The sequence below is a fragment of the Melitaea cinxia genome, chromosome 13 (assembly GCF_905220565.1).
Source record: "Melitaea cinxia chromosome 13, ilMelCinx1.1, whole genome shotgun sequence".
NCBI lineage: Eukaryota > Metazoa > Arthropoda > Insecta > Lepidoptera > Nymphalidae > Melitaea > Melitaea cinxia.
Window position 1 is genome coordinate 13,082,718 of NC_059406.1, and position 27,763 is coordinate 13,110,480.

The 27,763-nt window shown below is 32.9% G+C and overlaps 1 protein-coding gene and 2 long non-coding RNA genes across 3 annotated transcripts; 1 reads left to right on the top strand and 2 right to left on the bottom strand.

Annotated features, from left to right (window-relative positions):
* Positions 1-1,521: 1,521 nt before the first annotated feature.
* Positions 1,522-5,966, bottom strand: LOC123658802. The gene is made up of 2 exons (XR_006743936.1): positions 5,881-5,966; positions 1,522-1,969 (listed from the first exon to the last, which is right to left on the bottom strand). It is a non-coding gene; the product is annotated as an uncharacterized LOC123658802 (long non-coding RNA).
* On the top strand, positions 4,433-6,136 carry LOC123658801. The gene is made up of 2 exons (XM_045594103.1): positions 4,433-4,722; positions 5,960-6,136. Exons 1-2 carry the CDS (start codon positions 4,522-4,524, stop codon positions 6,098-6,100), a joined length of 342 nt encoding a protein of 113 aa, XP_045450059.1. The 5' UTR covers positions 4,433-4,521; the 3' UTR covers positions 6,101-6,136.
* A 6,948-nt stretch (positions 6,137-13,084) lies between these two features.
* On the bottom strand, positions 13,085-14,414 carry LOC123659309. The gene is made up of 2 exons (XR_006744003.1): positions 13,562-14,414; positions 13,085-13,246 (listed from the first exon to the last, which is right to left on the bottom strand). It is a non-coding gene; the product is annotated as an uncharacterized LOC123659309 (long non-coding RNA).
* Between the last annotated feature and the right edge of the window lie 13,349 nt (positions 14,415-27,763).

Sequence of the window (27,763 nt, forward strand, 5' to 3'; positions counted from 1 at the left end):
CGAAAGCCGATGTTTATCATGACATTTAAATTTCATCGAGATCTGATTACAACTTTTAGAGTAATCTTTGATAATGCGTATTTGCTTGACTATTTTTATTTTTGTCTACCTACGCTGTATTATTTGTCGATATAATTGAAGTCGGTTTCTTTTTTCGTTTTCCTGCAAACACAATTATATATACTCGTATGTAACAAACAGAAAAAGAGAATAGTAAATAATAAATATAATATATATAATATAATGAATAATAAATAGATTCTAACGTCGTTTTTGCTGGTTGTATTCTTTTGAATTTTCAAATGAATCAAAAAAATACTTTTGTATACGGCAGCGGCCTTCGGACCCTCGTGGACCAAAACCAGACGATGCGCACCGGGTACCGCTCTGGTCATTAAAATTATGTGCGTTACGGGAGTTAACTAAAAATATAAGTTTGGATAGCAACATGGTTAAAATGGTACTATTATTGGAATTTATTATGAAAACATAATTAATGTATGTGCTTAAATTACATTAGTGATAGGTGAACTTGAAGATAAAAAATCGATAGATTAATTAAGTTGTTTTTTTATAAATCATTCATGCACGAAGTATAAACGATAAAGTTTTAACCGTTTTTAGTATTTATTTTTAGTGCTTGTAATATTGTATAATATGCGCTATTAATTAAAATGTTATAGAACCAGACAAAAAAGGAATTTAAAAAAAATTGAAGAATCCTCGTTAGCTTTTGTTTCATACTCAGTATTGTTCTACGGATGTAATATATGGAAGATAAATTTTATCGAGTACATGGCCGTATTTTATTAATTCTCTTGTACTACTTTTTAAATTAAAAGTACTACGCTAATTTGAAGAAGTAAATGATAAAATAATTATTATAAGAGAGAATCTTGTATTTATATACTAGGCGACCCCGCAAACGTTTCTTTTTTTTTTTTTATAGAAGAGGGGGCAAACGAACAGTGGGCTCACCTGATGGTAAGTGAAAACAACATCCACAGACACCCGCTACATCAAAGGATTAGCAGGCGCGTTGCCGGCCTTTCAAAAAGGAATAGGCTCTTCTTTTGAAGGTCCCTAGGTCGTATTTGTTCGGAAATACCGTAGGTGGTAGCTGGTTCCAAAGAGGGGTCATGCGTGGCAGAAAATGGCGCAAAAATCGAGCTGTCGTCGACTTCCAGACATCGAGGTGATGTGGATGAAATTTTGAATTTTGACTCGATGTCCGGTGGTGGAATTCTGCTGTAGGTATTAGTCCGAACAATTCCTCAGAACACTCCCCGTGCTTCTTTGCCATATATGTTATTAACCCGCTTAAACCCCCCCCACTTATAATTTAGGGGTATGAAAAATAGATGTTGGCCGATTCTCAGACCTACCCGATATGCCCACAAAATTTTATTAAAATCGGTCGAGCCGTTTCGGAGGAGTTCAATGTTTAACACCATGACACGAGAATTTTGTATATTAGATTACAAGACACATACACGGGTGGAAGGACTTCCAATATTATAATTTTTTGTTTACTATTAAATTTTTATTACACTCAATATTTTATAAAATAATGTTAAACACATAATTAACTACCCTAAGGTTTGAACTGCAATTAGTAAGCATAAAATGTCCGTCTACGAAAACTATCGAACTAAGGATTAATTAAGAAAATCTTTTATTACCAGTGATGACATTTTTTTATGAAACTTTTAAAGTGTCTTTAACTTATTGTGGTTATTTTAAAAATATCTCATTTGTCGCGTTTATCTGAGATGAAACATCTCGAGACATCGAGGTCAAGTTTCATCTATCAAAATCCTTTCCGAGCCTCATCTCCAAGTTACAAGATGGCGCTAAATTGACACATCCGGCGGGGTCTTTGTCGTTTTCACAGGAAGTGCACTTACACTTTTCTGATATCCACTCCGAATATCCTTCCTGTGACCGTCTTTTCTTCGCACTTATCTTTCTGAAAAAAATTGAAGTTACGTTTTGGCTTTATAAAGTACTTGGTGTCAAGAAGGGCGATATAAAAAAAAAAGAATAACATAAATTAAAATAAAAAAGTAGATAGGTAAAAAATGTCCAAGAATAAAACATAAGCATCTTTATGTAAAAATACTCATATAAAGTAGATACAATAAAAAAATGGTCCCATGAAATGCTACTGTAGAACCATTCTAAGCAAATTGTCTTTTTCTTTGATTTATAAGCCGCCTTTTATGTTACAGCGCATATGGCGCGAAAGTTGAAAAATTGCTGAACAGATAAACAATGATAACAGGCAGAAAATTTTGATGTAAAACCTTTTTACATTGATATAGAAATACTTTTCATTTAAATCTTAAACATTTCTTTTTAATATTTTGACAATTTATACTTTAAAAAAAAATTAAAAACAACAAATATATTTGTTTAATTAAATTAAAAAATAAATAAAAAGAAAATGACGACGCGATGGCGCAACGGTCACAGCATTGGTTTGTGGCTGTCGCCCTGGCGGTTGCTGGTTCGATCCCCGAACATGATAAACATTTGTATTGGCCATACAGATGTTTACCGCGATCTAGGTGTTTGTGCAGTCCTTGTGGGTCTCCACACCGTACCTCGGAGACCACGTTAAGCCGTCGGTCCCGGCTGTTATCACGTATTTTTTCAATCGGAAGCCGGTGAATGTCACGAACATTTAATTGAAATCTGACAATTACTTTTCGAGATATATAAAATAATGCGTATTTACTTGACTATTTTTGCGTTAACCCACGTTGCATTTAACGCATAACTTTTTACTAGGGCTAGCCATTTTGATGCTTTCGATTAAAATTCGATCGAGGTCTGATCACTATTTTTTAGTAATCTTTGATAACGCGTATTTACTTGACTATTTGTCCTTTTACCTACGTTGTATTACTTGTTGATGTAATTGAAGTCAGTTTTATTTCGTCTGTGACCAAACACAATGGTACTCATGTTTATTTCTGTCCTTGTGCATTCAAAAAAGCCAGGATAGAAATATACATAGAAGTTTATATGTGTTTATAGGACACACGTTATTCGAACAACTTTAATTAAAATAATTGTGTTTGCTCGCAAACGAAAAAAAACCGACTTCAATTACATCGACGAGTAATACAACGTAAATCGACGAAAAAATAGTCAAGTAACTACGCGTTATCAAAGATTCTTCAAAAATTAGTTATCAGATCTCGATAAAATTTATATGTGACCACATGATAAACACCAGCTTTTGATTAAATTAAAAATTATCAAAATCGGTACACCCAGTAAAAAGTTATTGCGGATTTTCAAGAGTTTCCCTCGATTTCTCTGGGATCCTATCATCAGATCCTGGTTTCCTTATCATGGTACTAAACTAAGGATATCTCTTTTCTAACAAAAAAAGAATTATTAAAATCGGTACATCCAGTAGAAAGTTATGCGGTATAATACAACGTAGGTCGACGAAAAAAGCGTCAAGTAAAAACGCATTATTAGATATAACTCGAAAAGTAGTTGTTAGATCTCAAATAAATTTAAATGGGACCAATTGGCATACACCACCTTTCGATTAAAGAAAAATTTGTCGAAATCGGTCCACACGGTCAAAAGTTCTGATGTAACATACATAAAAAAAAAAAAAAAAAATACAGTCGAATTGAGAACCTCTTCCTTTTTTGGAAGTCGGTTAAAAATAATATAATGGTGTTTGCTAGCAAACGAAAAAAAAAAAACCAACTTCATACAGAGTTTAGAAGGTTCAACCCTTGATTTCTTTAGGATACCATCATCAGATCCTGGTTTCCTTATTATAGTACCACCCTTGGGATATCTTCTTTTAAACAAAGAATCATTAAAATCGGTTCTTAAACGACGAAGATATCCGCGAACACACATAATATATAAATACATATATATACGGTCGAATTAAGTAACCTCCTCCTTTTTTGAAGTCGGTTAAAAAGAAAATAAAATACCATATATTTACGAAAAGGAAGTTGCATTACAAAGTTCCTCGGGTCTGTTATTATTTTTATTTATTGTTATTAGTTTTATTTATTGACATATATAATACCTCTCAGGATTAGGACTTATAAATACTTGATAGAAGAAATGAAGAATAAAATATGTAGTTATTATGAGACATTAACCGTCAATGTTTAATGCAGGCAAAACGGAAAGAAGTCTTGCTTAACAATAGGAGATATAAAAACAGAACTGAGATGATTTGATTGAATTGTATTATTTGTATATTAATATTCTTTTTAAAAACTGCTAATTATAAGTTAAATTATTAAAAAAAATATTAGCGATATCGTTATCGAAATTTTATAATAATATCATTTTAATGACTGCCAATTATTAATATCAAGACTAAATTGGTAATAATAATAATAATAGGAATTTTAACTGTTACCCGATAATCTCGTAACATAAAAAGGTTGACTCGTGCGATTTTCGACATTCGAATTTCTTCTTATTTCGAGAACTGGCAACTTGCAAGCTTTATTCGAAAAAATCGAAATGAGGTTTTATATCTTTTTTTCGGTTTTGATCGCGGCCGTCATTATAGCGGAATGTTCCCATACCTTTATGGGAACAAACGTGCTGAGGGAAAGGGTGTTCAGTCGTAAAGTACAGTACGATTCGTACTTTTTGAGGAAACGCGTCGAAAACATTACTATTGTGATCCCACCTAAATTCGGCTACCAACGTGCTATTCAGGTAAATTTTTATAGTTAAATTACTTTTTTATATAATTAAATAAGTCTATTTCCCTTTAACGAGATTGTGGTTTATCGCAGACAACATATTTTCATAATTTATACGCCAGTATAAAATGGTATGTTGTGAGGTTACGGCAGTAAAGAATATAGCCACCCATTTCTTCTAGTGGGTGTCGTAAGATGCGACTAAGGGATACCAAAGTTCCACAACCACTTTGGAACTTAAAAAGCCGACCGATGGCGGGATAACCATCCAACTGCTGGCTTTGAAATACACAGGCCGAAGATGGGTAGCAGCGTCTTCGGTGCGACAAAGCTAGTACTGCGGTCACCAACCCGCCTGCCCAGCGTGGTGACTATGGGCAAAACACATGAGTCCGCGCCATACAGTCTGGTGCGAACTTGGGAGGGGGGGGGGGGCTAAGTCCAGCAGTGGACTGCGGTATATATGCGGTGAAGTACTGTTTTGAATTTAATAATTTTAGTTTAGGTAGCCCATTTATCAGAGAAGCAATAGGCTATATAATATCACGTTAAAACTATAGGAAACCAATAGGAGTGGAGCGTCAACGAAAAATATTGCAAAATCAGGGAAAATTCGATTTTTTGATATGATAACGTATTCGATAACAATAAAATTTGTACACGAACAAAGTCGCGGGTAACAAATAGTAATATAATTATATTTTCTATAACAAAAAAAAGTTTTTGATTTTTTTTGTAAACACACCTAGACCGATTTTAAAAATTCTATTACGGTCTTATTACTCAGGGAAATAGGCTATATTTTAACGGATGAAAATGGAACAGTCAATATCATGTTGTTAATGCAGGCAAACCCACAGCGGAAAGCTAAGGATATAACATATAGATTCAAATATATTTTTAATGAGTTCCTACACCAATAAAATTGAAAGTTTTGCACAAAAATTAGCAATTCATGGTAAACGTACAACGGCTTTTAGCAGCCTTATTTATTATTTATATAACATTCTCCATTTCTGTTAGCCGTGATAACATGACAGACAGTTAGACTTACTGAATATATTTAGGTATATTAATAATCTATGAACGAAGCGACATAGGTCCATTAGGTTAAATTTTGTTACCTTACCTTATGCTATTAGCAAGATATTTCGTACTGCGGCCTACGTACCTAATTTCATTAATTTTTCACTTTATAAATAGGTATAATCTTAATGTAGCAGATATTCTAAGTATATTTTTATTTTCAGGGTATCCTCGCCTACGACCTGACCAGGTCGTCCGCATCCGCCAACGTGACTTCTGGCGGGCTCGGTTTTCCATTCGTAACACTGCGAATGAAGAGCGAGCGCGGCCTCGAACTGAAATACGACATCAGTGTCTACGTGTAATCAACAAATTATATGTAATAAACTGATACAGTAATATTTATGTCGTTTTATTGTACTAAAATACATGTAATGTTTTTATCATTTTGTATGAATTTGTGTCGCAACGCGTCAAGGCAATGTTTGGAATTGTTTTCGATAATTTGACAAAATTGCACATTAAGACGAATTTGTGAATAATATTTTCAAGGTATCTAATTTATTACACATAGATCCTTGAAGCATAAACTAAGCAATAAGCAGGTTATTCAGGCGTTAATTGATTCAATTATTCAACTTTGAATAATAAAATAATAATTAAAAATAAACAAAAAACCCGCCTGCGAGAAGAATAACTAATAGAAAATCAACTGAAAAAGCTGGAACAAGATAAAAATTCAATATGCACACAAAGTCAGCGAAATAAATAGAAACAATATCAAACATTTTGTGCTGTACATTTAAAATATATTAATACGGTAGTCCTTCGAAACTTTATGCAACGTCGTACATAACATGCAGTCGGAGACATGCACAAAGAGAGAATGATTTGACTTATCCTTCAATTTCATGCCGGTAATTTCATATACGGTGGTTTCTATCATTCGTACATAGTTAAACAGAATATGTTACACTATACACCACACTTAAAGGCTAACTCAGCATGCAATTCACTTTAAACAGTTGTTTCGAAACGATTCGTTAGACGTTTGTGTACCAATTAATAGCTTTATGAAAGAATCAAAACTCAATTACTTCTACTACCCTTTTTCTACATGGATGATGAGGTCTATGCCCAGTAGTGGGATCTTAGTCACTATATCATCAATTAATCATCTTAAAATATGACTGAAGTATAAATTTTACTGAAAGGCTTACGCAATATCTCTTCACCTGAAATATATGTATATGAATAGAAAAGCAAAATAAATCTCTGTTGTACTTTCGAGGTTCTGAAATGCAAAATAACACGCATCATACATTTTTCAGCGTTTTGAGATATGCGAGCAACGTGATGAATCTGAATTTGTCCCGGACACGTGAATCTCACCCGGGTATGTTGAAATGACGATATGCGAACGTTTTTTAGACACACCAGAAATAAAAGAACAATTTTACGGAATCTTACCGCGATTATCATTTTGAAACTTCCGGTATTTCGTCTGGAAAGCAGACGACTGCGATATCATAGTGACCGTCAATGTCTGAAAACAAACTTAAAGTAGAAAACAAAGTTTTTTTTTGCTTGCCTGTAGGCACTAATTTTATTGACTCTGTAATCTTTTATTGATGTAAATTTGGTTATACTCTGCTCAAAATCTGAACCAGCCTGTCTGGGAAAGTCAGTGAAAGATAGCAGCTAAATAATACTGGTGTCAAGCAGTGGTTGTGTTCTTGTGGTGAGTAAGGCCAGAGCTCCTATGAAGTGGAGGCGGTAGGTCGGCAACGAGCTTACGATGCTTCTGGTGTTGCAAGCGTCTATATTAAGCTACGATAACCGCTTACCATCAGTCGCGCGCTCGTTTATCGACTTGGTCGATTAGAAAATTAATCTGTGGCATAGACATAATGCATAATTTGTTATTGTCTTTTATGACGTTTGTCGTATCAAAACTATTTAAAAAAACCTTTTATAAGAATATCGCGAACCATCACCGTGACATTAGTAACAAGTACCTAATAATATACATACATATAAAAAGTCTATGATAGATAGATAGATAGTTTTTGGTTATCTACAAAGAAAATTTTATTGTAATAGATATAGTAGTTTCTGAGTAAAACAAATAATAAATAACTGTCCATTCTAATAAATTTTTCAAAATGATTTTGATAATAATTTGATAAATAATTTTTTTGTTGCAAAGCTGATATCCCAGGTGTGGTACCGTGATAAGGAAACCGGGATCTTATGATGGTGTGGGTGTACCGATTTTATAATTTTTAATTTAATCGAAAACGATGTTTATCATTTGGTCAAATTTAAATTTCATCGAGATCTGATTATAAATTTTGGAGTTATCCCTGATAATGCGTATTTACTAGACTATTTTTTCGTCTACCTACGTTGTATTACTTGTCGATGTAATTGAAGTCGTTTTCGTTTGCCAGCAAAAACAATTATATTATTTCGATAGCGATATTATTAAATGTATTCATAATAAATAATTAAAATAAGTAACTACATATTTTTATCAGACCAAATATTATTAAATTAATACGGGCTGTTATATCATAACTAAAATTAAAAAAAATAATAATAAAAAAAATACTACACACTTACACTTTCACGTACTTTTAATAAATTTAGTAAAAGTACGTGAGTTTTTATTTTATTCTAAAATATAAGGATAATTCACGATTAGTCCTTTAAAACCTCATCAACAGTACATGAATAAATACGCGTATGCTCAATATCAATTTAACGTTTGCTTAAATAAGTCATCGTGCGATAAATCATACCGATATTTTAAGTACTTATCCGAAACTGAATAACGAGTGTAAACAAGAGTTGAATTTATTTGCGGTTAAAATTTTAATCGAAGAGTTATCTCCGTGAATATTACATTAATGTAGAATTTATTTGAAAACGGATAGATTGTGGATAATAAAAAGCTTATATTTTATATTTCTATAATTGTACATTTTTTATCTTTCATTTACTCTTTAAATCAAGGCTGCTCAACCAGAGGGCCAAAAAGAGGATACAGGTATTTACGGCGGGCTACTGAAAATTCGTATAATTTAATTAATCTCTGGACGTGCGTAATAAAACCCCAATATTAAAAAACTATATTAATAATTATTGTTTTTTGATGGTCATATTTACTGTGAAAAACAATAGTGTGTTATGCTCATTGTTTCGTTTTCTTTGTTCGTGATTTACCCGACAGAAATATTACACATCGGCTAGCTTCGGATTTGTACGTACTCAGCCGCGTGCCACAGCGACGACGCTTTACGAAGCCGAAGTAGTCGATCGATGAATAGTTATATATACTACCAGGTACTGTAGGTTTGGCGACATTTATCAATTGATTTAAATGAGTAATTAAATTGATTAATTTGGTCAAAACTTGGTTGTGCGCGCCAATTAAAAATTGCGGGCCATAGATTGGCCCGCGAGCCAGGGGTTGAACAACCTTGCTTTAAAAGCTTAGTTTGTATAGTCACCTTGTGTCAAAACTTATTAACAACCTACCCTCAGTTACGTAGAATAATATATATTCTTTATTGCACTTTGAAAAAGACATAATTACAAGTAATATTACAAATAGAAATATTGAAACTAAATTTAAAAAAAAATATACGAGTATGTAAGGATACAAAATGAACAAACATCGTGTTGAATCTAACACAACACGCTAATGGATTAGATAACTGTATCAAAATGTTATGTAATAAATCGAAAACCGAAAAAATATATGGATTGTGTGGCACAGGGCTCGGAATATACTATGATAACAGATGTGCTCTAGTTCGGTTGGAAATTGTATGTGTAGAAGAAGTGTACATTGTGTCTGTTTGTACACATTTAATTAACGTAATCTGTATAAATAAATCCATCAATTCGCAGCAAAGCAACGTGGTGGATTAAGCTCCGATCATTCGCCTACTCGGAGAGAGAAAGAGGCCTTTGCCCAGCAGTGGGATGTTAGTGGCTGAATCGTGATCTAGACAAATAAAACTGGATCGCTAAAAAAATTAAAATCTGCTTTGACTGAGAATCTGTGCTATATTACTTGCATTTATTTATAAACGACTTAAAAAGGAGGGGTTCTCAATTCGATTGTATATTTAAATATATATATATATATATATATATATATATATATATATATATATATATATCGGAAAAGAGTCTCCAACGTAGGCTTCTTAATAAAACTATCTTCAATATAATAATGTTCATGCTATACTTCGTGGTAGTTTGTTGCATAATAAAACTATTTTCGATACAAAACAATCACTTTAATTTTACACCTTTATCAAGAACTTAAACGAACACTTGATAACAATATTTCAGTGACTAGAAATTCTAACATTAATACTTAGTTACAAACATTAGTAATGTTATTAATCTGACAACTCGATTAAGAATAATTGCCAGCGCGATCGTCGCACCGTATTTAAAGCGCCCGACTGTCGTAGCTCGCTGTATCGAACTATATATGGTAATAGTTTCATATTAGGCCTATAAAGCGTTTTCGAACCATATATGGTAATGCGCTCGCGAGCCTCGCGCTGACGTAATCAATTCGTATAAACACGTTTAAACATGAACCTAACGCGGCTTTAGTACAATAATAAAGTAGAAGCAACTCGTAGAAACCGGTTTTTGACATCGGAGAGTGTCTCGCGCCGACACGGCCATTCTGATAGGCGGTGCGCGCTCTGCACCAGCCTGGTCTTGTATTCGTAGTCTTCAACCCAATTTAAGCGTCCTTTCCGTCGCATGGTGGGAAGACCCACACGTAATCGAAGGCTCTTGGGAGTTCTTGGAGGTTCTTGGAGTCTCGGAGAGTTTCTATGATTCTCGGAGGTTCTCGTAGATTTTTCGGGGAAATTTGATTGTGTGAATGTATTTGGAGAAGAGTATTGGTGTGTATCAGTCTGAATGCATATGTGTATGTGTGTGTTTGTGTATGTGTGTGTGTGTGTGTGTGTGTGTTTGTGTGTGTGTGTGTTTGTGTGTGTGTGTGTGTGTGTTTATTTGTGTGTGTGTGTGTGTGTTTGTGTGTGTGTGTGTTTGTGTGTGTGTGTTTATTTGTGTGTGTGTGTGTGTGTGTTTATATTTGTGATTAGCAATATGATGTATGGCCGAATGATGTTTTTGATGGCCATGATTAACGATTGCATCACATCTGTGATACTAACCGGGACTCTTTTAACGTGCTCTACGAGGCACGGTGGGAGACCCACAGGTATTTGAAGGTTCTCGTAGATTCTCGGAGGTTCTCGTAGATTTCTCGTAGGTTCTCGGAGAAATGATTGGTATGAAAGAGTGTATGTGTGGTGTGTGTACATGTGGTATGTTCTGCGCCTGCCTGCGCTGTGCAATTCGAAATCTGAAAATAAAATTATTTCTTTAAGGCAGGTATCTGTAAGCAACACGTGTTGCCATTTCAACTAGTGTTATAAAAGCAGGACACAAAGAAATCTCTCATGCACCTGTCATGTAAATAAATATGGGTAGATTTTATGAGTACTACGCTCATAACTCTGTCATAATGTCTAGATTATTTATTAATGTTGAAGGTTCTCGTAGATCTGTGGTGTATACGTGTCTACCACGGTTCCACAAGGCGTCCCAACGGTATCTCATGGTTCTCATGTGGATACATCAAGGACCCGTGGTTAGCACGAGGGTAACGCGTGGTCAGCTCAGAGGTATCACTCTCCAGATTATGGTGTATAGTTATAGTCTAGTTATGGTTCCATGAGGCATCTCAATGGTACTGAAAACTCGTGGTCTTAGCACAAGGGTAGCACTAGCTCAGTGGTACCACTTTACTACGTAAACTTTCGTAGATATTAAGAGGTAAACTAAGTGAATTTTGACTCAACTTTTAAAGCGATGATGAGTGCTCATCGTTGCGGACCACTCGGAGTGGCTGACCAGGTCGAGACGTAGATGGCGCTCGATCAGATGCAGTTGTGGCAGCTTTTTGAGGCACTTGGGTCTCAGCATCTTCGTCCGCCGACACGGTGCATGGCATAATTGGTTATGTACCACTTCTCGCAGCCTAACTCTTCCGTGGACTCTCTTTTATAGTTTCTAGATTTCTGAAAATTTAATATGAATTACTAACTGAAGTCAAATAAGTTTGGTTAGATTATTTGTATCAAAACATAGTCGCCTTTTGTGTAATGCTGCTTCTTGACTCTGAGATCTGCGTGACTCAGTGATTCAAGTCCTTCCTCTTGGGATTCTAGTTGCTTGTTAGCTCGGCCTATTCCTTTTTACACAGACCTGACTCCGACTTCTGGACTGAGGTGTAATATATGTTTCATAGTAGATAGTTTGCTCGTATATAAGTTTTATTCCTATTGATGTAAACATAATGACTGTGCTAGCATCGTGGCAGGCAAGCAACATGTTTATAGACATTTTAACAGTAAGAGCGAGACGTTGAATTCCATTTCATTGTGGATGCCGTTGAAGATGCATACATGTTTCTTTTATTAACAAAAATAATTTGATTCCTGTTTTTAAGTAGAGTTACAGCAATATGTGCTCGAATTTCGCGATCATTTGTTCTGTTGTTGAATACGTGTGATTTTTGAACCGATTCCGGTGGTAGTTGTAGTTAATCTTGTTCCTATGATAAAGTTCTATAGTGATTTCAATGCACTGTCCCTACGTATGGTTCACTAAGGACCCGGACATGTATGTCCTTTTTCACAATATAATTTTCACGTTTATAGGTTTCCTATATATCTACAGGTTTGTTACTTAACTGACTGTTCATAAAGAAATAATCCAATTTATTCTTTATTTTTAATAACCATTCTATTCTTTTCAATTTAGTTTCGATTTTTCCTTTGTGATGTTTATCGTTAAAATCTTCATGGTGTAAATGCTTATCTAAGCAGTACTCCGACCATGTGCGATTAATTCGTCAGAAGAATATTCTCTTTACATTTAACAGTATTTCAATAAATCGCAGTCTTGTATACCTAGATGTAGATTTGCTTACATAGAGGCTGTGACAATTAGGACTACCTGAAATATTTCTTTATCTCTAATTTGTATGAGTTATAGCAAAACTTTTTTTTATTCAATGATTCTCGTATCCGTAAAAACAATTTCAAATTGATATGTTATCAGCCGTCAATTATTTTAACTCACTATAAAGCTGTATTTGAGCTCTTTCTTAAAATACGGTCACCAACGGAGCAACATTATCTTAGGCAGAGTTGTGTCATTGCGCTCACTCTGTTTCTATTTTTCACTTGTTGAGTTAATTCAAAAAAGTTGCTATAAAGTAAGAAAAGTAGGTATTCAACTATCTCACCTGTTTTACAGTGTTGATTAGTCGAGATTTAATGTGGCTCGTTTTTTTTTTTTTTTTTTTTTTTGTATCCTCACTAGCATGGTGTTCTTGTTAATTTATTAACATTTTATTCCAGATACAAAGCAGTCTTGCGGCTTATATAATATTGCTCCTAGAATCAAACTAAGTGACGAATGTAAATATTTTCGAATTCAAATTCAAAAGTTATTACGCATTAGGATTTATGAGGAGGCGGCAACCATCTAGGCATCGATTATCAATTTAATTTTACATTTTAATAGTCTGCAAACATAAATAGGTAAAAGCGATGTAAAACGTCAATCTCAATCCTCAGTTTCACTGAATTAGAGCGTCAATTATTTGTGAAACTATTATTATTCTTAAACTTTTCATATTTTTAATTTTAACACGGGACTTATGTCGTTTCTTAAGGAGTAAACGACAATAATCAGTATTTTTCAATTACCTTGTCTGTGTTTTAACATAATTTCATCACTGCGACGTTATTGTGTGGATAAGAATATTGTGAACTCACTTTTGATTCTTCACATTAACTACACAAGCGTTACGACCCTTCCGTAATTTCTGTTAAATCAAATAAAACGTAGGTATTACTTATCGGCACGGTAATTGAGCGGTGACCTTCAGCCTCAACCATAATCAGTTAGATAAATTTCTGCAGTTCATCTTTTAATAATTGAATACGACTTCAATACACAAAACATCAGGAAAACTTCGAGCTGACGAGGAGGTGGATCAAATCGGAATAGTAGGTAGCCGATTTATCATCCAACTTCTGATATCGGAAAAGAGTCTCCAACGTAGGCTTCTTAATAAAACTATCTTCAATATAATAATGTTCATGCTATACTTCGTGGTAGTTTGTTGCATAATAAAACTATTTTCGATACAAAACAATCACTTTAATTTTACACCTTTATCAAGAACTTAAACGAACACTTGATAACAATATTTCAGTGACTAGAAATTCTAACATTAATACTTAGTTACAAACATTAGTAATGTTATTAATCTGACAACTCGATTAAGAATAATTGCCAGCGCGATCGTCGCACCGTATTTAAAGCGCCCGACTGTCGTAGCTCGCTGTATCGAACTATATATGGTAATAGTTTCATATTAGGCCTATAAAGCGTTTTCGAACCATATATGGTAATGCGCTCGCGAGCCTCGCGCTGACGTAATCAATTCGTATAAACACGTTTAAACATGAACCTAACGCGGCTTTAGTACAATAATAAAGTAGAAGCAACTCGTAGAAACCGGTTTTTGACATCGGAGAGTGTCTCGCGCCGACATATATATATATATATTGTTTACATGTATATTTATAGAAAAATCATATAGCAAAATATCAGTTAGCTTATCAGTTCAAAAGACGATAGTTTGTTTAAAGAAAATAATATATTATAACATAAAACATTGTATTTTTTTGTTCTATATACTTTTTATTCGTATAACTTAATTCATATCGAATGATGTTTACGAAAGAAAAGTTTCCTTTCCTTAGCGATTTCTTATGCTTCAGGATATCGTAAATGATACGTAAAACGTGATCTGTATAAAAATCGTATCGCTATAATAGTAAAAAACATTATGTTTTTATCACACGTTCGAACGAAGTAGGGTCCACAGCAACTCGTGGTCAATAAACAAAGAGTTAGAAAAAAATGTTACGATACTCCATGTAACGTACGCCGCCTGTCCGGTTGTCTGGACTGTTTCACACCGAACTACTTTTAGTTGCTTCAAACTTAAGAGAAAAAGTCATTCAAAATATATATAGTTAATTGTGACTTGAAAATTAAGTTACATTTTTTTATAAATCTGCCCTGATCTAAAATGTAGAATTTGACATACTTCCTAAAAAACTATAATAATAGGTATTATTATCAGTCAGTCACACAGTTCAGCCTATTACAGTCCACTGCTGGACATCTAGCCTACACCGGCAATCTTACGTAGATCGTCGGTCCAGCGGGTCGGATTACGTCCCACACTGTTTGCCAAGACGCGGTCTCCAGCCCACTGCCGCTTCAACTAGCTATTTCTTTATAAATTTCAATACTTACGAATTCTTCGTTATATACATGTATAATTTATAATTAAGTAATTTTATGTAAATCATAGAACTAGAAATCTTTTATTTTTAATACTAATCGAGACGTCTCTTTGGTTAGATATATAATATACTACTCCGTGTATATAATGTATTTTTTAATACATGGCATTAGACAATCATTGATTTTATGTTAAATTAGATAATGGACGTTCTTTTGAAAAACTTATTTCTTTAAAGGCAATCTCTAAAAACATATACCTGGTTTAGATAAGCTCAGTTTTTTATATAATGTTTTGATTTATGTCGTACATTAGAAGTGTTTTAACCTTTATCTTAAGGTATGAACTATTTCTGTTTTTACGTCTGTAACTAATTCTGTGCGTGATTAAATAATTAAATAAAAGTTTCTGTCCTTGCTCTATATGTTACGAAACAGTCTAAGCAAACTCCAGCTACGCAAACGTCATGCGGCCGCCGCAGGTGTTTTCAAATTAGAATTTAGTCAGGATTTTTGGTTTCTGATCTCAAAACTTTGACGGCTATAAAATTCAAGTCCGCAGCATTTTACCCGCCCAGTGGAAGATAAATTAAATAGCTTCATTTCCAAACTACACAGTTTTCGTGTAATTTTGTTTCAGACTTTTTAGTTTTGTTAATTTATGTCATGTTTTTTCTAACTTTGCTATGGTCTGATTTCGATGTCAAATTAATTGAAATTCCGATTTTTGTTCTACATTTGTAAATTGATATTATTATGGTTAATATTATTTACGTTTTGTTTTTATTTTTACAAATTGATGTTTATTTATTTATTTTTCAAAAGAGTTAACTCCTCGCCTTATCGCCTCCAGTGGTGCATATTTTGCCAAGAGAATCAGCATGATTCAACGTTGTTGTTATAATATGTTGCCAGCATTCTTGCCACCATTACGCGGACATGATTTGTACTATCTGTAAATATTTAGTTCTTAATTGTAAATATGTATAATATTTCAATAAATAAATTATATTTTTACCTATTAAGACATTAAAATATTAATATAAAAACATTAATTAAAAATCAAACTTTTAAGTCTTAAAATAAGCATACCTACTGGAACTAAAAATGTAACTAGCTGATTTTGTATAATAAATAAATATGAATTTTTGGGATACTTAAATACCATTATTTAGTAAAATAGCATAATATCTATTCGTCAAAATACCAACATGTTAGATTTAATGTACAAATTCTCAATTTCACGTTTATGTAACATACGTATTTACAATTTTTTTTTGCGGCTGTTGCGCCGACAGTTGCTGGTTCGATCCCCGCACATGACAAACATTTGTATTGGCCATACAGATGTTTGCCGTGGTCTGAGGGTTAAGTATAATTTTGTTGTAGTTAACTAAGTAAATATAATATAGTAAGTATAGCATAAATAAGTAAAATGTATTAGAATTAAGAAAATAAAATGTAAATAAAAGGATGCCCTCCCATAATTCATAAATCATGTAATTAACAAATAGGTAAGTAATGGTATAAGGAAAGAGGTTTATGCCCAGCTGTGGGATATTACAGGCTGAAGCGTATTACATAATTACGTGTAAAATATTCATATATATTAATTCAACAGTATATTCAAACGTCGTTACAGGAAACGTCATATCAATAAAATTAGAACATAATAACCAAACATTGTTCAGTTCGGTTCGCCACACAGTGTTCTAGACATCGACAGGTATTGAGCAACTTGTACAAATTAAGTTCCCAACTTAAATTGACTCCACTATCGCTTGCCTGGTTTAGGTTGTTCATACACATTATAATTATTTTTGTATTCCATCCTTTTTAACATTTGTATTGGCAATATAGATGTTTGTCTTGGTATGGGCGTTTGTGCTTGTGTACTATGAGTGTTTTCGGACACACGATTGTCTTACTGACATCCGTTGAGTGTGAAGCGTTTATTTTTTACACTCTTAATACTTAAATACGTACTGTTTCGCTTAAGAGTTTGTTATTACAGTCGATTTATGTAGATAAATATTTTTTCGGAAGAAATCTATAATATAAAAATGAGTCGCTGAATGTGTTGCTAAGCGCAAAACTCGAGAACGGTTGGACCGATTTCGCTAATTTTTTTTTTAAAAATATTCCTTCAAGTACGAGGATGGTTCTTACGGAGAGAAAAATTCTAAAAAAAAAAATTAAATTTCCTGAAAAAGTCTAAAAACAACACTTTTCTATACTCCCATACAAAAGATTTGTGATAATACTTAAAAGTCAATTTGAACTTTAATACCATACGATAGAGTTTGTGTTAGGCGATACGAAGTTCGCTGGGTCAGCTAGTTTTCTTATAAATATTGCATAGTAGTATTGCAAGTATAAATAAAAATAAGTGTAGAGTAAAGTGTAAGTTAGGAGCGGGAATTGAAATCACAACAGGGTTACTGGAAACTGCGCCAATCGGCTAGTTATAGTTTGTTGCTATCGTTTATAATACAGACGTTTATGATACCCTATTCTATATTGAACTTTTTCTTTCTTTTAAATGTCAAACAACAAAGCTTGTAATAGTTGACTAGCCCGTTGGTGGCGCCGTTTGCAGTGACCGAGTCTCATTGTGTGTGTAATTGTGTATATTTCTATTTATATAATTATGTATTATTTGTACATATTTGTATCAAAAAATATCTAGCTATGTATATCAGTCACATATGACACAAGCATTTAGTTACTTACGTTAGGAACAGACGACCGTGTGTGTACGATAAAGATATTTATTTATTTAATGATCTCTGGCTCTAATTACGAGGATCTCATTCTATTATTACGTTTTAGCCCAATTATAGTAAAAACAAACAAGTTTTATTCTTTTGTGATATCTAGAATGAAAATCGATATATTTGGCTGTTACTAGAACATTCTTTCACAAACAAAAAGACATTTCTTTTAAGTAACCATGTATGCACGTGTGAAGTTGCATTATAACAGTCTGCATAGACTGCACCTTTATGCATGTGTATGGTTTACTATCAGGAAGTAGCACGTATTGCACCTCTAGTTCGATCGTTTCTGTTAAAAAAGTTTTGATATTCGTAGTGAGTCATTTAGTTAACTGTTAACTAAAGTCAAAAATGGTGCTGACATTAATAAAAACTGTGTTTCAGTTCCAATACTCCTTTTGAGTTTACTTTTTAACACTGATCACCTTGCTGTTTTAAATTTAAAATGTTCTATTGAATAGATCAAATTATAAATAATTTTTTTTGCTTTATTCATTTTTTTTAATCAATTATATCAATTTACCGGTGACAATATATTAAGGAAGTGACTAAAATTGTGAATTTCGAGACAAGCGTACAGTCAAAAATATAAAACTAACACAACAAAGTTACTTCTAAAACTACTTAAGGGGTTGAAATAAACTACTAAAGTTTGTATGGGAGCTCTGTCATTTTCGAGGTTAATAATAAATGACAGTCAAGATAATAACTGCGCGTATAGCGTATTTTTATTCTTATTTTTTTTTCTTTGGTTGGGTAAAGTGTTGATATGATACCTTCACTAAACAATTTTTGATTCAGATTATCATATTCCGATATAATTTTTTGTTAAAATATCTTTTTATGACAGCCTGACAATAACGAATTCAAAAAATAAAGAATTATTAAATTTGTTAAAATCATTCGGAAGTTATGTGCGAACATACATTTCAGCGATTTAATTTATTTATAATGATGTATTAAATGCTATTTTATCCGTTTTTAAATTTTTATATTTGTCACAGCAATTACTAGTACTTTTATTGGACTCTAAGGACTGAAAAAAATAAATGAACATAGAAGCACAGATTAGACTGAAAATTGCCTACATAGTCACTAAAAAAAAATCAGTTTACATTGACATACTTTTTTACTTCTATAATTTATGCATATTAATTTTTTCGTTAGTCTGTAAGGAAGCCTTATTTATTCAAAGGTGCTTTAAGTTAAACTTCGGTATTGTATGGGATAAACATTGTTCGAATGTTAGGTAGAATTATTATTGCTTGTTTACTAAATTATACGACAACTAAACGTAACTTAAAGTTCGTGTATTGGGTACGCGATTGTTTATTGAGACGAAAGTGGGAAGTATTGGAAAACTAGAGAACTGTTTTGATTTTTACGCCATAAAGTTATGTTTTGCACAATCGTAATTGCAGTATACATGAATATGATATCTTTTGTTCCCGTTCTTGTAGCTACTTATGTGTGATAAACACGTTTTTTAATTTTATTTTATAGAATGTTTTGTTTGTTAATATGTAAGATATAAACACATGTCTTGGTGCGATGAAAAAACTTATTTAAACCAGATTTAAAAAAAAAACATTAATATCTATATATAATAGGTCTCTATATTGTATATATGGTAGGAAAGTCAAAACTTCAAAAAAAGTCAAAAGTTTGTCGGAGACGCGGGCTCGAACTCCGCTGGAGCGGTCAATTTTTAATATGATATTCAAATATGTTTAGAATTCCTAATGTGTGGGTAACATAAACATAAAATTGTACATATTAAAAATAGCATGTGTCGTCTCCTGTCAAAGATTTTCATCGTAATATGAAACTTTGAATAGTTACGTGTTTCTGTAAAGAACTCACTATAGACGGCGCCACGGTTCGCTTATACCGAAAATAAAATCATCATATCAAAAATTTAAATCTAGCGGGTACATCGTTCCATAGCTTAATTGGCTAGAGCGCCAACACGGTCGGAGAAGCGGGTTCGAACCCCGCTGGAGCGGTCAAATTTTGATATGATATTCAAAAATGTTTAGAATTCCTAACGTGTAGGTAACACAAAAATAAAATCGTACATATTAAAGTATTGTGTTTTTAACATTAGACAAACAACGAAATTAGGCACTGCCTAAGAATAACCTGTCAAATTAAATTGTCTTGAATTCGATACCGTTTGTATTAATAATTATGATTTTTGACACGGTCGCGTAATCGCAACATTCCACAGAGTAATATTATGATAATTCACTTTTAATTTTTCGTTTGTGCGTTCTTGTTATTAGTGAAAATATTAATATATTAGTGATGAATAAGTTTACTTGTGAAATATGTAACGGAGACGTGTGTTTGATGAAAGTAAATAGTGCATTGAAATTCGACACGTTCGATTTTACAGATAAATTAAAAATTGTTCAGGCGTATCGATTTAACACATAAATAACAATGATGTTATAATTTTTCATTTTTTTATTAATAATAAATAAACAAGTACTTTCATTAAGAATGCAATATCGTAACTAATTAATAGTGTTATCAATGATTTCCTATGTTTGACACAAACGAAATTATCAGAGTGTCGGTCTTATGAGGTCACTATGTCTATCCAGTAACTGATTTGTTTGATAGGTATCAGTTGGTTTCTGTGCGTGTATTTGTATGCCTGCATTATTAGTACGTAGTAGTAGTTTACGTGTCCAATAATTTACTTGTCTGTTCTTGAAATTATCTAAAAGCCTCTATTCCCAACAAAATTAAAATAAATTAGGAAAACATTGCGAGTAAGTGCAGTGTGTTTTTTTTAACTGCCTACCCTGTCTAAAAAACTTTATGCACGCCACTGATTTTTACCCTATTCTGTATTCCTTCCTTATTCATTATTTTCTCCATCTGCTTCAGTGACAACTTATGACTTAATTTAGCAGAATCACCATAAAGTCATTTATTCAAAGCAGAAATCACTGAAAATAAGCACTTTTTGAAGGTCAATTTTTACACAAAACAGTCTCTCTCTGTTACTGCACTTTCTGTAGATATGAAATGTAAAGAAGAAACGGGTAAACGAATGTTATTTTAAAAGGTATAATCGTAGGTATTTTTGGTGTTGTATAGCGTTCACGCAGACGACGTCGCGGGCAGCAGCTAGTTATAAATAGATATAAGTATTAAAGATTTAAAAATGATTGTTGAAGTATATTTGAATAAAAATTTCATCTTAAACTCCGTACCAACCTGTACATTGTTCAACGAACTCACAATACGTACTCACAATTTTGCTTCTGACATTTCGAGGTAATTTAATAACCACTCGTACAAGTTTTATGCTTAGTTGGAGAGGATAATGGAATATTAGGATTGTATTGAGAAAGCATCGTCTTTGTTAAAAATAGATATCTACCAATATTATATTAGTGTGGATACGTATCTATGCCAGTATTTTTACCAACCCAATGGTTAATAACATCCGCGCCTCCGGCTTCTAAACTATCTATCTATACATATAATAAAATGGTAGGAAAGTCAAAACTGTACAGTGAATATTTTTTTTAAAAAATACTTGGGGTTTGATCTACAATCGATACCGAAGCCAAGTATATAGTTTTTAGAATTTTTGTCTGTTTGTCTGTTTGTCTGTATGTATGTCCGGGATAAACTTAAAAAGTACTGCATGGATTTAGTTCAAATTTGGCACGAATATTATTAAGAAGTCGGGCCAACATATAGGCTACATATTATCACACTATCACCTACGGGGAACGAGCAGGGAACCTTTATTTCTTCAACGTATTCTGTAACAACGTGTAATCTAACGACGCATATTTGCATGATGTTATTATTATGTTAATAACCATCCTATAAGCTAGCTTCACACTATAAATAAAGGCATTCTGTATATTTAGTATCAGCATTGCACCCGTGTGAAGCCGGGGCGAGTCGCTAGTATTAATTAAAAGACTTTGCAAAATCATAGGCCTCCTTATGTCCAGTAGTGGACTGCAATTGGCTGAACTGACTGACTGTCGTGAGCTAATTTTAAATACATATAATATGGTAAAATTTCTTTTCTAAATGATAATTATCATATTAAGACTTTCAAAGCTCATTGCGAACTATCTGTACAATGATAATTTTTGATTGCGTTTCGTATTGTGTAATTGCCGTTTTAAACTAAATTAACTTAAGACTACCTCCTTATAGTGAATTAATTGTATATCAACAATCACAGTTAATTAGTTTCTGCTATAACAATGTATAATTAGTAAAACGTATTCTTATGTTTTATTCTAAAATAGCTGAGTCCGCAACTTCGTTCACGTGGAATTGAACAAAAAAGTTTTTCAGTTCACAGAGCTATAAAATTAATAAATTTCTAAAATAAAAGTAGCCTTAGTTACTCCTTATTACATCAGCTATCTGCCAGTGAAAGTCCCGTCAAAATTGGCCCAGCCTTTTTAGAGATTAGCCGGAACAAACAGACAGACAGAAAAAAAAAATTGTAAAAAATGTAATTTTGTTACATGTTCCATGTGTACATCCATATGCATTTAGTAAAAAGTGGTTATTTTAATGTTACAAACAGACACTACAATTTTATTTATTTGTATAGATACATCATTGATTTGTCGAAGTAATATCTTGCCGCCCTAATTAAAATAAATTTTTAGATATTCATTCCGCTCTGCAGTTTACAAGATCTTACGTCCCTGTGATAGTAAATTTAGTTTCATAGCTACCCTGGTAAAATTTTAGTGATCATAAACGGGAATCCCTAGAGTCTTTCACTAGAATTTCAAAAAACATTTTCTTAAAAGCTTCTTTAAAATATATGAAATTAATTACCCCTCTCTAAATGTTGGCAGCAATTGCAGTTTTAAAGGAGCCATTCAAGATACAGCAAACGTACCACGCTTTGTGAACATGGCGGCTGCAATGTCATTAAAATGTCGGGATATTCAAAATGACAAGCGCGGTAAGTCCTATATAAGTTGGTACAAGTGTTTATATTAAACGTAATGGCTTAGAAAGTAATAGTTGAAATAACTGTTTCAATTAACACGAAGACAGTTAATAGCTAAAACGAAACCTGTAGCCTGAAATATATTGATAAATAATAAAATTTCCATTCTAAAAAATAAAAATATTTCTTTTCTTCAATAAATATACCAATATTTCAGAAGAATATATAAAAATGAACTAGGATGGGAGAACGAAAAACGGTAAACAAAGAGGCATTAAAATCTACGATTTATCAAGTCTTAAGGCGTTCTACACGGTCGGGATCGACCGCCGACCGTCGTGTCCTTGGTCGGGTCAACCAATTTTTGTATTCATTCTACACGGTCGGTGGTTGACTCAACTTGTTAGTTCTTCTCTGGTATTTGAAGCGATGGCTCCTTGCATTTTTAACCGACTTCCAAAAAAGGAGGAGGTTCTCAATTCGACTGTATTTTTTTTATGTATGTTACTTCAGAACTTTTGACTGGGTGGAGCAATTTCGACAAATTTTCTTTTGATCGAAAGGTGGTTTGTGTCATTTGGTCCCATTTAAATTTATTTGAGATCTAACAACTACTTTTCGAGTTATATCTAATAATTCGTTTTTACTTGACGCTTTTTTCGTCGACCTACGTTGTATTATTATACCATATAACTTTCTACTGGATGTACCGATTTTTATAATTCTTTTTTTGTTGGAAAGGGGATATTCCTAGTTTGGTACCATGGTAAGGAAACCAGGATCTGATGATGGAATCCTAGAGAAATCGAGGGAAACTCTCGAAAATTTGCAATAACTTTTTACTGGGTGTACCGATTTTGATAATTTTTAATTTAATCGAAAGCTGATATTTATCATGGGGTCACATATAAATTTTATCGAGATCTGATAACTACTTTATGAGTAATCATTGATAACGCGTAGTTACTTGACTATTTTTTCGTCGATCTACGTTGTATTACTCGTCGATGTAATTGAAGTCGTTTTTTTTTTCGTTTGCGAGCAAACACAATTATAAAGCAACAGAAGGTGGGTTTGGCAATAACTTTTTTATGATAAAGTGAAGTGAAGTTTTTTGGTTCTTTTCTTTGTATAAATCGGATCCAATGTCCCAAAGACATGGCAAATCAATATATAAAGATATAAATTCGGTCAGAACCTCTCGTTCGTGGCGTTCGTTTTGCGAATCCATTGCAATACGTGATGACATGCGCCCGTGACCATAGTTAATACACTTAAACTAGCTACCCGTGACGACTGACAAGCGCAAACTGAAGCGCTCGCGTCGGCCGACAGCGTTCCACACGGTCGGGACCGACCACGAACGTAGCCTGTCGCGAGAGATGCGCTCGCGACCAAGGCCGTTGACATCAACCAAATATTGGTCGGGTCAACCGTTTTCCACACTGTCCATTTTTATATCAACCCGACCAAGAACACGATGTTGGGCGGTCGATCCCGACCGTGTAGAAGGCCTTTTAGAAACAACTTTATTAGAAAATCTGCACAAGGCATAAAACCAACAACTCGTCAAATTCATTTTACAAGATATATACAGAGTGGGGATGACAATACGACAAAAATTGATAACACAGGTAATACTAGTTTATAGGAGTATTTCAAAACCATCAAAAAAGTTCTAACGTCAAAATCAAAAAAAATGATTTTTTCAAACAAACTAAATAAGAAAAATATAATAAAATTATACTACAACATGTGTGACTATAGGTTCACTGACCTGTTATGACGCGCGGTGACACAACGAACTACTACGAACTATCAACTAGGTACGTTGGTTTGTTTGGTCGGTCATAGTAGGTTACTAAATTTTTAAATTCTATCTAAAATAATTATCTTCTTATAATTTAATTCATTAATTTTGACATGATGTCGCCATTAGTGGCCATATTTTATAATTTATTAAAAGGTCTAATAATTCTATGTTTTAACTCATCAACTGTATTTACGTCTGTTGAGTACAAGTCGTTTGTTACAAAACTTCACAGAAAATGGGGGATTAAGCATTGATCTTCCCGTATCCTCTGAAAAGCATTTGAAATAGTGCGGCCATCGGTTGGACAAATACGGATGTTCCCATATCTCTCCCGGTACTTCTGTATTGCTAAATTAGCCTTGCCGTGGCATTCTCTGTAAACAAAAATCATGTACTCCGAAGCTGTGTAATTATAACGTGGCATTGTAAATAAAATAAAAACTATTCTTACTATTAAGAGCCATTTCACAATTTTACGCTCTGCAAGTTTAGGTAAATTTGGTCGCATCGCGCGAGTCGTACGAGCCGCGCGATCTTTGTGCTAGTACGTATAGTGTGACAACCAAAAGACCATCGTGATCATTTTCTGATGTATAATAAAAATTATAACTATGGTATAAAATGTTTTTTACATAATTAATTTGTTACAAATTTCAAGTATGTTATATAACAACAGTCAATAAATTTAAAATAAAATTAAAAAAATCAATTTTATGAAACAATTTTTTTAAATTGATTTAGTTTTTTCAGTTTACGAATGAATCTAATATTTACGATATGAATAAAAAAGCATTTAATGACATCGACACCGACAAACATATTAATTAACAAATAACAAGACAAACAGATTGAAATGCCTATTTGTATTGATAGTGTGAAAAAAGAAAATTAAATTATACATTTGTTTACATAAATTATCATTATATTATTTTACAGTCATTTTCGTAATATGTTTATTTTATTTATATTTTATTATGAAAGTATCAAATGCGTTTTATCCGCTATAACAACAGGCGCTTGGCGCGTGTGAGCGAAAGAGACGGCTGCGCAGAATTTGGCGTGGACCTTACCTCTAAGAGCGCTAGCGCTCGACTGATTTACCGGGCTTGATGCGTGGCAATATATACTATCTTTTTATTATTTAATATAAAATGTATTAAAAATAATTACATCTTTTAATTATTTTTTTTGTATTCCTTAATGATGTAAGTTTACTTTGATGAAGATAGTTCGTTAAAATTTCTTAGTTTTCTAAGAGAAATATCGCTTTTAAAATTGTACTTATTTGGAAAATATTCGTAACTTTAAATTTTTTTATCGTTTAATAGAGATACAAATGGAATAAAAATCTATGATAGTGGACAACAAAATTATATTCCACATATTATGATATTTTTTTAAAATGGTTTCAACGTAGAGGTTATTGAAAAGTAGGACTTCAAAGTATACATTGCGACCGTTTACCCAGGGAGGAGGCTGATGAAAAGGTTAATAATTTTATACACATAATATAAATCAAAATTTTGATCTGACTATGAACTACAACAAAGGTTGCTCTATTATATTTCAAGAATATAAATTACATTATTGCATCCAACACTGAGATTAACGACGTCAAAATATTACAATTTCGCGGATTGTTACCGATTTTTGTGAAATGGCTCTTAACACTAGCGCCTAATTTCGCACAATTCACCTAATAACTATTAAACTAGGCATTTATTCTACGTTAATGTTCTTGTCACTATAAAAATAAAGCGTTAAAATATCGCACAATCACTCCAAGTCTTTCGAGATAATCCAATAATTAATTAAAACGAACAAAACTCGTGCGCATAATATGTAGAAAATTGACAAATCAACGCGTATGACATCAAGAAACATGAGTACCTAAATAAACGGCACAGAGACCACTGGCCGCTTGTCGCGTACGCGGCAACTCAGGGAAAAACCAAAAACAGGTTAAAACATGTTTTGTTTACGGTAGCCTACGCACCAGGGCTGACAGATGTACGATTTTAATTGATACGATTTTTTTTTTAATTTTTACTCATTTACGATCGCTAGACTAAAATCATACGCAAAATGTACGATTTTTATATTCCTATTACCTGGAAGCATTTCATAATTAAAGAAACATCATTCACCGGCAAGCTTGAATTTCGTTAATTTCCCTTACTTGAATGAACCTACCACTTTTATATGAATGAGGACTCTTTGAAAAATCATATAAAGGCTGTATTTGTTTTCTTTCTAATGAAACTTATAATTTATCTTGTGGTAATAATTGCGATTTGAAAAAAAAATACATTTTGCATCATTTGCTTTAAATTTGTTATGTTTTCCCCATTACAGTGCAATCTGTAATGTGAACGAGAATTCAGCGAAGTTAATTTAATCAGAACAAAACTTAGAAGCAGTTTATCCAATGATACCCTTAAGGGCACATTATTAGCCTAGCAATTAATAAGAAGAAACGAAAATGATACGAATTTTAAGCCAACAAATTCTTTTGTTAAAAAATATGACCACAGAAAATTTTGTATGAGTGTGACAAATTTTTCTAGCAGCCCTGGCACAGCCAAGTTGTCCTTTACACCGTTAGACGTTCTCAGGGTCATTGCAACACACGTGCCACGTTGATTGTTTTTTTCAGCTGTTGCAAGATTTAATATTTTAATGTAATAACGTGGTATTTTATTATTAATAATTGTTGTTATTGTTATTTGTTGTCTTTATCGCATTTGTTGAACTGCTCGAGCAAAAGTTTCGCGAATATTTTGATCTTGAAATAAATATTATAGTCAATGAAATACTTAAATTTATTAAATATTGTTGATATGCCATGTGTGCTCCCCGTGATATTACCTACTTGCAAAAACTATGTTAGATTCAGAATTTAGATTTTCAGAATTTAAAATTTAAGCATTAAAAGAAACAATAAATTTTTAAATAACAAAAATTATAAAAAGAAAATTATTAGAATCATACTGAATATTAAAACTATTTAACAAATGTTTTTAATATGTCTTAACACAAC

What these genes read in the sequence shown, in the direction of transcription:
- LOC123658801 (XM_045594103.1), top strand. Translation starts at nt 4,522, where the DNA reads ATGAGGTTTTATATCTTTTTTTCGGTTTTGATCGCGGCCGTCATTATA. An exon ending in GCTACCAACGTGCTATTCAG is followed by an intron (nt 4,723 to 5,959) that starts GTAAATTTTTAT and finishes TTTTATTTTCAG; the next exon opens with GGTATCCTCGCCTACGACCT.